This window comes from Mangifera indica, chromosome 3 (assembly GCF_011075055.1).
Source record: "Mangifera indica cultivar Alphonso chromosome 3, CATAS_Mindica_2.1, whole genome shotgun sequence".
Classification (NCBI taxonomy): domain Eukaryota; kingdom Viridiplantae; phylum Streptophyta; class Magnoliopsida; order Sapindales; family Anacardiaceae; genus Mangifera; species Mangifera indica.
The window spans coordinates 18742361-18755734 of record NC_058139.1 but is presented as its reverse complement, the minus strand read 5'-3'; the positions used below and the strand labels follow the sequence as shown (position 1 = coordinate 18755734).

General features: G+C 30.2%; 2 protein-coding genes and 1 long non-coding RNA gene across 3 annotated transcripts; 2 read left to right on the top strand and 1 right to left on the bottom strand.

Annotated features, from left to right (window-relative positions):
• Window positions 1-3673: 3673 nt before the first annotated feature.
• LOC123212400 lies at window positions 3674-4075 on the bottom strand. Its single transcript, XR_006501541.1, has 2 exons — window positions 4015-4075; window positions 3674-3854 (listed from the first exon to the last, which is right to left on the bottom strand). It is a non-coding gene; the product is annotated as an uncharacterized LOC123212400 (long non-coding RNA).
• A 1917-nt stretch (window positions 4076-5992) lies between these two features.
• On the top strand, window positions 5993-6886 carry LOC123212399 (phylloplanin-like). The gene is made up of 2 exons (XM_044631521.1): window positions 5993-6336; window positions 6415-6886. Exons 1-2 carry the CDS (start codon window positions 6156-6158, stop codon window positions 6696-6698), a joined length of 465 nt encoding a protein of 154 aa, XP_044487456.1. The 5' UTR covers window positions 5993-6155; the 3' UTR covers window positions 6699-6886.
• Window positions 6887-8560: 1674 nt separating this feature from the next.
• LOC123210433 (late embryogenesis abundant protein Lea5-like) lies at window positions 8561-9987 on the top strand. The gene is made up of 2 exons (XM_044628782.1): window positions 8561-8900; window positions 9654-9987. The coding sequence occupies exons 1-2, from the start codon at window positions 8827-8829 to the stop codon at window positions 9877-9879; spliced, it is 300 nt and encodes a 99-aa protein (XP_044484717.1). The 5' UTR covers window positions 8561-8826; the 3' UTR covers window positions 9880-9987.
• The last annotated feature ends 3387 nt before the right edge of the window (window positions 9988-13374 follow it).

Genomic DNA, 13374 nt, shown 5'->3' with positions numbered 1-13374 from the left:
AGCCTTCTTCAAAATGCACTTGACAACTCTTGTGTTATTGGTCCTACTAGAAGGTGTAAATCAATTGTATGGTAACATTTCAAGAAAGTAAAGATTGATGGAAAAGACAAAGCGAAGTGTAACTATTATCACAAACAATTGGTAAGGGAAAAAATGGCACCAGACACTCACATGATCATCATAAAATTTGTCCAAAGAGAAAATATCATGATGTGGCACAAAAGTTGCTTGTGAGATCCTATAGAAAGAATAATAAATTAGCATTATCCACTTATCAATTTGATCAAGAGGTAGGTAGAAAAAATCTTGCAAATATGATTATACTGCATGAGTATCCTTTAAGCATAGTAGATCATTGTGGGTTTAGGAGATTTTGCAACACCATTCAATAGTTGTTCAAGATGGTCACTAGAGACACCATTAAGAAGGATATAATGAACATTCATGATGTTGAAAAGGGCAAGACAATGAAATTGTTAGACAAAATTTAGGGAGAATTACAATCACTTGTGATTTGTGAACTACAAGCAACCAAAATAAATGGTACATATCGATAACAAATAGGAGTTACAAAATAGACTTATAAGGTAATTTTTTATGTTTAATGTCTTTTAATATATTTTGTTAATATATATATATATATATATATATATATATATATATATATATATATATATATATACAATTTCCTATTTGAATTGTGAGTTTGTTTATGTTCTTGCCCCACATACAAAATGTGTGATTTTTGAAGTGTTAGGCAATTGTTTTTATGAGTGAAATATTGATAGAAAGTTGTCCACATTGACTGTAGACAATTGTTCCACCAATGATGCAATTATTGATGACATCTTGAATAAATTACCACGTTCATCACTTATGTTTTATGGTTAATTATTTCATATGTGTTATTGTGCTTACATTCTCAATTTAATTGTTCAAGATGGTTTATCTATAATTTGTGATGAAATTGCAAAGATTTGAGAGGGTGTTGCCCTTTGGAGAGCATCACCTAAAAATGAGCAAAATTTTGATGAAACAGTCGATCAATTGAGCATTCAAAGTATAAAGAAGTTGTCTCTTGATTATAAGACTCATTGGAACTCAACTTATCTTATATTTAATACTACTTTGATTTACAAATAAGTTTTTCGTCGGTTAAAGCTTCATAAGCCACAATATAAATGTTTACCAATAAAGAAAGAGTGGGACTTGGCATAAGATATTTTTGAGAAATTAGAAATATTTTACCATGTCACTTTATTATTCTCTGGAACTAAATTTCCAGCTGCAAATGAATATTTTTCTAAAATTTGTCAAATCAAAATTTATTTTACAAAATGGCTCGTGTGAGAATGTCATGATAAAAAAGATGGTTGCACAAATGATTGAAAATTTTAACAAGTATTGGAGTATGATTCATGGTGTTATGGGGGTGGCCATTGTTTTAGACTCTAGATTTAAAATGAAATTGTTAAATTATTTCTTTTCTTTGATATATGGAGATGATGACAAAAACGAAATAATCAAAATTCAACAATATTATCGTGATTTGTTTTATGAATATCAACCTGAGCATATAAGTAGTACAAGTCAAACTTTATTTGCTTCATCTTCTTCTCAATCTAGTTTTTGTGGTAATGAGAAGTATCTAGCAGATTTTGATATGTTTATTGAATAAGAATTAAGTAATATATTCAGAAAATCAAAATTGGAATGTTGTTTAGAGGAGTAACTTTTAGAGGATTGCTGAGTCTGGACTTTGATATATTAACTTGGTGGAAGTTAAATGGGCCTCAATATCAAACCTTGCAGAGGATTGCTAGAGATATTCTTGTTATTCCAGTCTCTAAAATTGCTTCTAAGTTTGCATTTAGCACTACTAGAAAAGTAGTAAGTCCACATCACAATAGACTTCATTCAGGTACATTAAAGGCATTAATGTATTATCAAAATTGGTTATGGGTTGATTTAAAAGGTAATAAAATAATTTTTTATCTATTTTAATATAAAGTAATAATTATTAAATTTTGTTAATCTTTACTCTTTTTTAATTTTCTTGAAAGGTAAAAAGTCTTGTTCAACAATCTACGATGATAATGATTAAAAAGATAGTAAATATTTTCATTAATCTCTCTAATCAAATCAAATAATTAATTTTATTTTCAAGTGAAATATGAAGCATGGTTTTTAAAATATTATAAGAATTTATTAACTATTTTTGCATGTGTTGTAGTTGATAATTGATGACATGAACTTGAGTTTCATTGTCCAACCTTAATGTTTGGCATGTAAGTGAATTTCGATTTTTCAATATTTCAATTAGTTTTATATTTTTAATTATAAATTCGCTAATATTTCCTATATATATTACTTTTAAATTAATTTTGCTTTTGAAATTGATTATTACAAGTTAGTTGTTAAAATGTTGCTTTGTATGAACATGAAGAATTAATAAAGAGATTGATTATTGCATATTGTTAGATTTTGTGAATACTATTGATTTTTTTTTTTAAAGAAAACTTTGTATTTGAACTAAAGTAACAAGCGAATATTTTGTAGCTCTTGTAACAAGTGATATTTTGGAAAAATATGATTTATTTTATTTATTAAAAAACAGGAAAGAATTGAAATTTATATTTGTAGGTACAAGAAGGGGATTTTTCCCTGCAAATATGGGAATAGTAATGGGAAGAGGATTTTTGACCATGGGGACGGGAAGGAGATTTTTTTCCGTAGGGACGAGGAGGGGATGGGGAAGGGATGAAAATTCTTTATTATCCCTGTAACAAGGACAAGCTAGGGATGAGGATTAATATCCCCTACAGAGACGGGGACGAGAATTAATATCCCTTACAGGGACGGGAACGGGGATTGATATCCCTTCCTCACCCCTCCCCGTTGTCATCCCTAATTATTATGTATAGGAAAGGTACAAGCAGTCTTGATGAGATGTTTATTCTTATATTCGGCAACTTCATTTTGCTGAGAGGTATAAACACAAAATGACTGGTGTAACAAGAAAAGTAAATGTAAATAGAAAGATAAAGCTAGAAATGGATTCATAGTATGGTTTAGCAACAAGAACCTTAACCTCCCTTACAAGTAGGTCCAAAATCAAAAACTTTAACGTAAATGTAGGCTTACAATATTTGTGGCATTTGTCTCAAAGACACCACCATCCTCGTCAAGCATGATTGTATCAACATCATTTGCATTATTACCTTCTAACTACACCCACTAAATCTAACTCTGTCAAAATGCAATGCAAAAAAGGTCAGAGTACTGACATTGTCTGTAATATGCAAGAATGATCAATCAAAAAGCAAAAATTGACCTTTAAAATACTGTCAAACTAAAATTGTAAGTAGTAGTATTATTGTTGATAGGATAATGTGGTACATCTGTGAATCCATGTTCAGGAAAATATAAAGAAAAATGTGAACGTTTAATTGAAATCCAATATGGAAACACTACAGTTGAACAAAACCTTCAAACCTCTTTTCTACCCTGCATGTTAACATGTATCACATGATTGATATTTGAAAACTCATTAGGAAACTAAATCTTTTACCATTAAAAACTTACCAGATTCATGAACCAACTTGATTGTATCAAGCTATGAATGAATATCAAACAGCTTGATGCAAAATCAATACAAGAAGACACAAACATTGGCTACTAGAAAAGCAACTTAATTAACAGTATAGCAAATGAATGATAAAGCAATTTTTATATGAAGTACAAGCAAAAACAAGATCCATGGAAGAAAAGGCAACAAGCTCTTCACGGCAAGATTCTCACGAACATGAAGGCTGTCAGTGTTATTATCCAAGCACTAAGGAGTTGCCAAAAACCTGTTGCAAAGATGATAAATCCCCTGGAAAAGAAAATTTCCCCATGTGCGAAATTTAACAAAATAAAAGCAATGCATTTTGCACATAAGACAAGTAATACATTTTACATGATTCTTAATCAATAAACTAACCAAAATTAGAAACATATTTAAGAACCCACCACAATTACTTCACGACCGGCTCATACTCTAGCCACGTCTACCTTTTCTCCCACCTGAAAAACCACCCCAAAGGCGATGTTTGGCTCTACATCAGACAAAAGGACAGTTGGTATTTGTTTTTCTTTACAAAAAAGCAACCAGCGATTTAAGTTCACATTGTCTAGTTGTCGAAATGTTGTGATTTGGTATTAAGATCCATCATTTTTGTTGTTCAGATAAATCACACTTTCTCTTCAGAAGTTCTAGCTAATCTTTGCAACAACCAAGGCTTATTGTCATTGGGCAGAAGTTCATAATCTAGCATTCATTCTCATTACATAACATTTATCAATTTCAACCTAAAACCAGTAAACTTCACTGAGACAAGGAGAGGAAAAATGGTTTTAATTAAGAATCCAGGGAATAATTCTTTTAGAATTAGAGCAATATCACATTATTAAAATAGTTCTCTAAGGCTTCTTTATCCTCTAAAAGGAAATAATGTCTCAATCTTTTGGTTATAGTATGATATTGCTGCAACTTACAGTAGAAAATATCACTTTTAATTCACAAATAGAAATGCAACAGAGCTTAAGATATACTAGAATATCTTGAACACATGATACATCTAAAGCATCTATTGATTATTAGGGAATTCAAAATTCCTTCACTCAAATAAATTAGTTTCCTTATATGATTATGCTTAAATTCAAAAAAAAATTGTGCAAGTTAGTTGTTCAAACAATGGCAAATGTTGTTGCATAAAACAAAGCAAACTACAAAGTCATAACCTATTGACTAATTAAAGAATATTAACTTGATTGAAACATGAACACGTAGCCAAAAGGAATCACACAGTTTGCAACAAATAGTTACCTGAAAAGTCCCAAGTTTTCTATTGTAATCTGATTATGGTAATGTCAACATAACAGTAACTTACAATTTATGATCAACCGGTATAACCCGAGACCCTAAACTCTTTGAAACTTCTTTATTCTCTTCACAATTAAAGACACAACAAACACCATCACAGGACAGAATAGGTACATTTGCGATTGGACTATTTTTTGTGTAATCAAAATTCAGAGTCTCTTTTGAGGCCGGCCAGTACACACCATAAATATACAGGTAAATCTTTGGTTTTTTCATATTTAAACTGACAATTATAATTTTTCATTCGACTTCAAAAATTATGAATTTCATTAATTATTTGTATAGGAAAAACTCGGTCAGTTTTATTAACTAAACAGAGCAAGAGAATTGCTATCACAACTAGCATCTGGCGAGTTCATTCCCAAGTTTCACTTTGCTGCTCCATGATGGGTTGGAATGAAGAAGGATACTGATACTGTAGAGCAATGTTGTCCCTCTTGAATGCTGGTGTTGAGGTGGCTGCTCTTGGGGCTGCCTGTGGGAGCAGCATAACGGAAAGCCTGGTGATGAGCTCTGTTCAGATTCATGTTGGATGCTGGGCTCCCTGTGGACTGCGTGCGTCATGTTCTCTTGACTTGTGCTAGTTCCTGTTAATGTGTGTTGTTGCCTGGTTAGGGTTGAGCTAAAATTGAACATGTGCACTAGAGACTTTGGATTTCGAATTGAGTTGGGCTGTTAAAATTATTGGATATGTCTTTGAGTAGCTTCCTTGTATGCTAGAGCTTTCGCCATCCTCTTTTTCTGAGGATGAGCTTTGGTTGTATTGCCTTTTGGCATGTGTTTGTGCAATATATACTTAATTACCCAAAAATAAAAAAAAATTCAATCCCAGTGAGTCAGAAGGCTAGAAAACGGGCTTAACTAGAGCTATATGTGGACCAAACTAGGACCATCCTCGCCGCTAAGTCTCTGTGAATAAAAGTAGAAATTTCAAAGGATTTTGTTTCAAGGCCAAATCTTCATGTAGGAATAAAAAAATATACTTGACCATTCATGCATATACGATTCCCTCCTATATATGCGTCAAACTGTTCCATATAAGACACACAAGACTCTTTAGGTGAAGCCCACAAAGAGTGGCACGCCTGCTGTAGCTACACTTTCATGACAAACATAAAATGTTGTAATTATAATTTCTTGAGTGCTGCAGCAAGTAATGACGTCTTAAAATTCCTCTGCAACTTGCCACCCTCTTAAAGTACAGCATTCTGTATGCAAATCAGTAGCCATGGCCTTGAAATCACTTCTCTTCGTTTCCCTTGTCGTTGCTGCAGCGATAGCCCCTATGGTTGATGCCCAACTGGGGATCATAAGCAGCCTAGTAAATTTGATCTATATTCAAGGGACTCTCTATTGCACTCCCAATGGCAATGTTGGAGTCAATGGCTCAGCAACCCCAGTTTTCCCCAGTAAGTTGCTTATATTTCTTGTAATTGTATAAGCATTTCAGGTAACTAATGAAACTGCTGTGTAATATGTTGTTTTAGATGCTGGTGTGCAATTGAAATGTGGAGAAAATGTTGTTTCGACTGCAACAACCAATGGGGCTGGATTATTTTTAATGGTTTTGGACCCTCTTCAATTTTTGCTTTCTACACTATTAACCAACTGCAACCTGGAGGTTAAGACGCCTCTAGCAAGCTGTGATGCCAAGCTGCCGAGCGTTGGGACGCTGCTGTCGCCTTTACTATCCATCGGAAATACTCTTCTTGGCTTCCTCAACATCACAAACATCGTTCCAGCAGGCTTCCAATTCATCCCCAGAATTTGAGAACGATAGCAATGAATATTGAATCGCCACTTCTGCTTTATATAAATAAGGTCGTTATGAGAGATCCAAGACTTCTAGTCCTTTAGTCTTTTCTATTTATATGATTTTTTCAAGTATATTTGTTGGGACTAAATCAAAACAATGTTGAATTCACAAAAAAATAATAGACTACATACAGTATTAGAACCTAAATGCCATTCAAACATCCAAGTTTCTTTCTGCATATAGCATGTTCATCATGTTCCAAATCCTTTCATGAAAACTGAGTTTTTGTAACCAAGGTCAGAAGAATCGTACAATACGATACAGATAAAAAATAATATCTATCTTAAAATATTTCGAATTGATGTGATATACAGTAGACATATTATATGATATAAATTTATTTTCTCTAAAATGATACGTATAACAAATACCTCTGAAAATTTAAAATTTCTTATATTCACCTCTATTACATTTTCATTTTCTCTACAAATACAAATCAATATACTTTTTTAAAAAAAATAAATATATACAGAAAATTTTGAATTTTGAGGAATATTTATGATATTTTTCAAAATGATGATATATTCATGATTAGATTTTTTATTATTCTATTAATATTTTTTTTAAAGGTGTATCCTATAATAAGATATAATATATGATATAGAAAATTTGATATTTTGACATATGATATAATATGTGATTCGACTATCATATTTATAACTATGAATAAGCAAATAATAAGAGGTTTTGAGGCCTCTACCACATACAAATACTCAAATTGCTCACTTTTTTTGTTTAACCAGATGCTCTAATAATTCTTTTATAACGTCAAGAGTGATGTGATAAATATAACTAAAAAAGTCAAATTATATTTAATGATCGGTTTTATAACTATTGTATTAAAAAAATCAAGAGTTTGATATTAATATTTTACTAGTATAACTATTAGTATCATATAATATATGATATATATCATATGATATGATAAATATAACTGAAAAATGATATGTATCATAAAGAATATCGAATTAATACAATACATTAAAATACAATACATATTATCAATACACTTTTATAGAGAAATTATGACATAATAGAGGTATATTTAAAAAATTTTAAATTTTTAGAGAGTATAATCTATTTAAAGAAGATGATGTAGTAATTAATTTTTTAATAAAAATATATATATTTATTTTTTAAGTCATAATTAGATACATAAATAATATGTCATATATAATTAGTTTATTTTAAATTTAAAATAAAATAATATATAATTATATAATGATATATTATATATATATTCAGTTATTTTCTTTGATGGTATGTATACATAGCATTATTTTAAAATTTTCTATTGTTTTTATTCATGTTTTATTTTATTAAAAAGCATATTATATAATATAATATAATCTATTATACAAAAAGTTAAAATTTTCATGTATAATATAATACGCAGTTTGCCTACAATAATTATCAATCAATAAATTTGTAATTTATACTCTTTGATTTGATGAGCATGACATTTGCAATTTGTCACTCAGATTATTTTTGAGAGTGCGCAGCTCACTGTTAATGGGTAAACCTGACCAGTTTCAACTTGGAAGAAGGTCAGCGTGGTATGCGCCACCTGGCGGTCGAGATTGCACCCACCACTATCTACCTAACAAAGTCAAAAATGCATGGACCCTCCTAAATCAATGCCGGATTTGTGGACCGTCCAAAATGGTTTGTCTCTTGTAAACGTGGAGCAGCATTTAGCGGCTAACCGTGTGCCACGTATTGATGGCAATCATTAATGCCGAATTAAGGGTCATCTCTTTGTATTAATGGAGATTTTTTTTCTCATAAAAATATCTTTATTAAAGGCCCAGCCCGACCCAACTAGTTGCCTCGTCTAAATTCTCATTTTCTAAATATGCGCGACAGTTGACATACAAACCCTAGCTCCGCTCCTCTATATATATGTTGGAGTAGAGAAGCGGCATCCTAGTCAGGCGCTAGCTGCTGCAGGAGTTGTCTTCTTCTTCAGATCATCCACTCCAAGGAAGCATTTGCTTCTGCAGTAGCTATATCCCATATAAATATATATTAATATTATATCAGTCCTGCTGTTTTAGATATATAGCTACTTACTGAATAAGAGATGGCTCCTTCTCTCTCTCAGGCTAAGCTTCTTATTGCTTCTGTTGCTGATCGTCTCTCCCTCTCTATCACCAGGTGCGTCTACTGCCCCCAAAACCTTCCCAGTTGTTATTTCCTCTTCTTTTAGTTCAAAAAAAAAGAAAACTTCACTCTTTTCTTATTATGTATGTTTTTTTCTTCCCGAGAATAATTTTCGTTCAAATAAGATATAAGAGCTGAACTAAAACTCTAACGTAAAATTTAAACTTAGGATCATCTTGGGAAGTTACAAAGTGGGTAGTTTGAGTCACAGGGTACCTGGAATCAAGAGGTTTGGGTGGGCTGGTCACTGGATCTAGGGAGTTTGGTGTCATCGGTTGAACTTAGTAGTATCAGTTCGACTCAAATAAGATTTACTCCTTAAAAAATAAAGTTGAAAAAAATTTGTAAATTTTATTTAACACTGTAGGTGATTAGAATGTTTAACAATCAAAACAGTTGCAGAAGCATGGACATATATCCTCACTGCTTATAAGTCGACTGTGATTAGTGGCAAATAATCAATTAAATTGCTTTTAAGCTTGCTTTACTTATAGATTAAGTTAGCGTCATAAATATTTGTGCAGCATGTTACCATGTATTTAAGGGAAATTTTCAAAGAAGTTATTTGGAGAGGTTTAAATTAGGCTTAATCATATAGTGAGAGATTATTGTTTATGTATATTATTTATATATAAAATTATATATATTATTTATATATGTATTGGTTTATTGTATATTTAAATATTTTGTATAAATGGACGCGTGATGTATTGTGAAATTAACAGTGGTTGTGGTGGTGATGAACAGGAGAGGTTATGCTGCGGCGGCGGCAAATGAGTCGGTGTCTGGCAGGGGAGGGTGTAGGAGTGGTCTGATGGAGAAAATGAACGGGCGGACCGTGATGCAAGAAGAGGGTGGGGCCTCTACGACTTGGGCCCCGGACCCTGTAACGGGTTACTATAGGCCCGAAAAATGCTCGGCCGAAATTGATCCAGCGGATCTTCGAGCCATGCTATTGAACCACAAAAAGTGAGGCCCAACTAGAATTAGATTACGCCTTGCGGTCTCCTGTTATAGTCATTGCTAGTTGTATCACTCTTTTTATGCTAGCGTGGTTTATCTACTTGAATTTTCAGCTCTTTTGATGCATTGCATTGCCTCAAATAATTCTTTATTATAAAAAATAAAAAATTATTTTAAAGATAAATTATTATTTTTTATTATTAAATAAAACATTATTATAAAAATAAATTATCTAAGAAATTATTATTATGTTTAATTAAGAGGTTTATAATATATTATTTTTTAATTATAAATCAATATATTATTTTTTAATTATAAATCAATTTATGTCATTATGATTCTAATACATTATTTTTAGTTAAATCATTGTTTTCTTACTTTTCATAAGAAATCGCATGATGGGATTTATTATATATTATGTACATGGATGAACAATTAATATAGAAATTAATTAGCATGGTGATGGCACATTAGTAGAGGAAGTTAAGTGATATTTATGATAACAAAATTACTTAATTTAACCCAAAAAAAAATTAATAGTAAAATATTATGGACTGTCCTAATAATTATTTTGATTTAAATAATATTTTATTATTAAAAATAAAATATTATTGTAAAGTTAAATTATTTTAAAATAGATAATTTGATTTATATAAATAATTATTATGTTGGATTAATAATAATAAAATGTTAATAATTTATTATTTTATTAAAATATTTATAAAATATTATTAGATATAAATCAATATAGTCTATGATTAAATTAACCTGACTTATGTTAAAATATTTATTTCATACATTTTTTGCATCATTTTTCATGTTAATAATATGTTGGGATTTTTTCAATAATGTCAAATCTTAAATTTACCAATTAAATTGTTATTTTCATTTTTTCTCCTTATGAAATCTTCTTTATATGATTTGTTATTTTAATTAAAAATAAAAGTATATTTATTCTAAAATTTTAATAAATAAGGGTAAATTTGTTATAAAATTATAATTATCTTAATAATTTTTTAATATTTATGATAAAAATAATAATCATATCAACTTTTATATTATTTATTATATCATTTATAATGATAACAGAAGATTATTTGAAATAAGATAATATTAAAATAAAAATAGGGTATCAGGTAATAAAAATTTATTTTAAACCGAACACTCTCTTAAGGCAATTTTGTTATCTTTTAAGGTCGTGTTAGTGTTATAGTTTCTATTGCCTAAGCTAGCAAGAAATGTAGGAAAAAACTTTACCATATGGAGGTCAAAAAACTATTTTCCACTTACAATTTCATAAAATGACACTTAACATCTTTTAAATTTGAAAGGTTTATTTTTCCACCTTCCTTAACAAAGTCTATAATTTTTTTGATAGAAAAATTTTGTAATATTTTTTATCTACCTTTGGTTAATAATTATAAAATTAAAAATAAGTAAAAATATTAAAAGTTCCTTAATTGTCATGACCTTTGCATCATCACCTTTCATCTATAAAAGAATCGATATCAAGTCAAGTTAGGTTCAATTTAGTCGTTTGACTTTTTAATAAATCAATCTTGTCTATGTTTGGAATGTGGCAATTGACATGATGATAGAAATGATAATTTTACTTTGAATTTAAGACCTTTGACCCTCTTCAACACTAACAGAAAAGAAATTTCTTAATAGAAATAGGAAAAAAGATGGGGACAAAGACGAGAACGGGGATGGGAATATAAATACCCTTTATTTGCTCCGCTCCTATCTTCGTTCCTGTCTCTGTCTTTGCCTATTTATATTAATATTTTTTCTTAAAATACTACTATATTTTTATAATTTTAAATTATTTATGTTTTTCAAATTTATTCATGTTTTTGTTGTATATATTAAGATGATTAATATATGTTTTGAAATAATGAGTTAGTTTTAATTTTACTAAATTTTATTATTTAATATATTTAAAAGATACAGGAGGAGATTTTTTCCTACGAAGACGGAGATATCAATCACTTCTCTATCTCTCCTCATTGTCATCCCTATCTTATGAAATCTACGAGAAAAGAAGAAAAACTTATTCACAACAAATCATCGTTCTCCATCTAAAATTAATTCAACCAAACCATCAGATGATATAAAAAGTTTGTTGTGACCTTATTGTTTTATGTCAAATCCTTCCACATTTGATTCTCAATGTATAAGGGGATTTCACTCATTCTTAAAAAGCCAATTGATCATGATTATTTGAATCTTTTCATTCATTTCTCTTAACTTTTTGAGAGCCACTTTTTGAGTAGTTGATAATATCATTCTAGATTGCCTCTTTCTTTATTCTTCAAGCTCCAATTTATTTTTCCATGTAAAGTTTATCAAAAATAAAAAACAATAGAATAATGGTTTATTCGATACGGAGAAATGGAGACAAATGATGTATAAAACTTGACTTACATAATGGGCAATGTTATGGCCAATTTCTTCTTCTTGTTGTTGAATTAAAAATGTTATATCTTCGTTGAAAAACGATGTGAAAGAAGATGGTTCTATTGGTGATAAGGGTTTAACCATGTTTTATGCACAAACCCTCCAACCTGCAACTCACATCTCAAATTTACAAGCTGCCTCTTCCAAATTCATTGGCTCTCCTTGAGTGTTTTTTCACATCTAAATAATAAGAAAGAAAAACAAAAGGAAAAAAATATATAAAGTAATTAGGGTCAAAAGTAATTTCATTTTTTTATTAAGGATAGAGACATCCTTAAAAAAAAGTATGACCCAAGGTTGTGATGGCCTTGTCAGGAGCCTTTGTAAGATTTGTTGGTTGGCCCTACACAACCCATTAAACTATTGGAAAATCAATCAATTTTTTTTAAATAAAAAAATTATATAACATGGTGGGCCACTTTGCTAAAAGTCTTTTGAGGCTTTGCTCTTTAGTGTGTGGTTGACACAACCCGTGAGCTTGGTAAGTCATATTAAATATAATTCAATTTGACCCATAAATGTATCTTATTAGAGTTGTAAGTGATATGATACTCATTATATTTTGTAAAAATAACAAAAATATATTTTAATTGTAAAAACTTATCTAACTTTGATAGGTAGATGAAAAATGGATTTTTTAAATCTTTTTTTTTTTATGACAAGGGATTTTATCCGTTTGTAGGTGAAAAACATTGTTATAGCAAATGTCAGGTGGTACTTTGTCATTTCCTCGAATATGGAGGGCCAAAATTACTCATGCGAGCCTTATGAGGAAGCTGTAATACATGAAAAATTGGCCGAACGCAACGATTGGTGCGAGATTTATGAAGATATTCATGTTTGGGAGGAAATCCTTACAGAAACATAGAACCACACCCAAGTTTCATGGGCGTCTTCAGTTGGGCCATCGACCCAGTAACTTGCAAGTTACTGGTTCCGCAGTCTCAGACATCTTTACCATACAAGAAGAGATTAAATAAATAAAATTTCTTTTGGGTATAATTAATTAAATCAAATAGATAAAATCTTAGATCAATTATCAGAG

Bases quoted from the DNA above. Each gene is read 5' to 3' on its own strand.
- LOC123212399 (XM_044631521.1), top strand. From the start codon at position 6,156: ATGGCCTTGAAATCACTTCTCTTCGTTTCCCTTGTCGTTGCTGCAGCG. The intron at 6,337-6,414 runs GTAAGTTGCTTA...ATGTTGTTTTAG, and splicing joins AGCAACCCCAGTTTTCCCCA to ATGCTGGTGTGCAATTGAAA.
- LOC123210433 (XM_044628782.1), top strand. From the start codon at position 8,827: ATGGCTCCTTCTCTCTCTCAGGCTAAGCTTCTTATTGCTTCTGTTGCT. The intron at 8,901-9,653 runs GTGCGTCTACTG...GGTGATGAACAG, and splicing joins CTCTCCCTCTCTATCACCAG to GAGAGGTTATGCTGCGGCGG.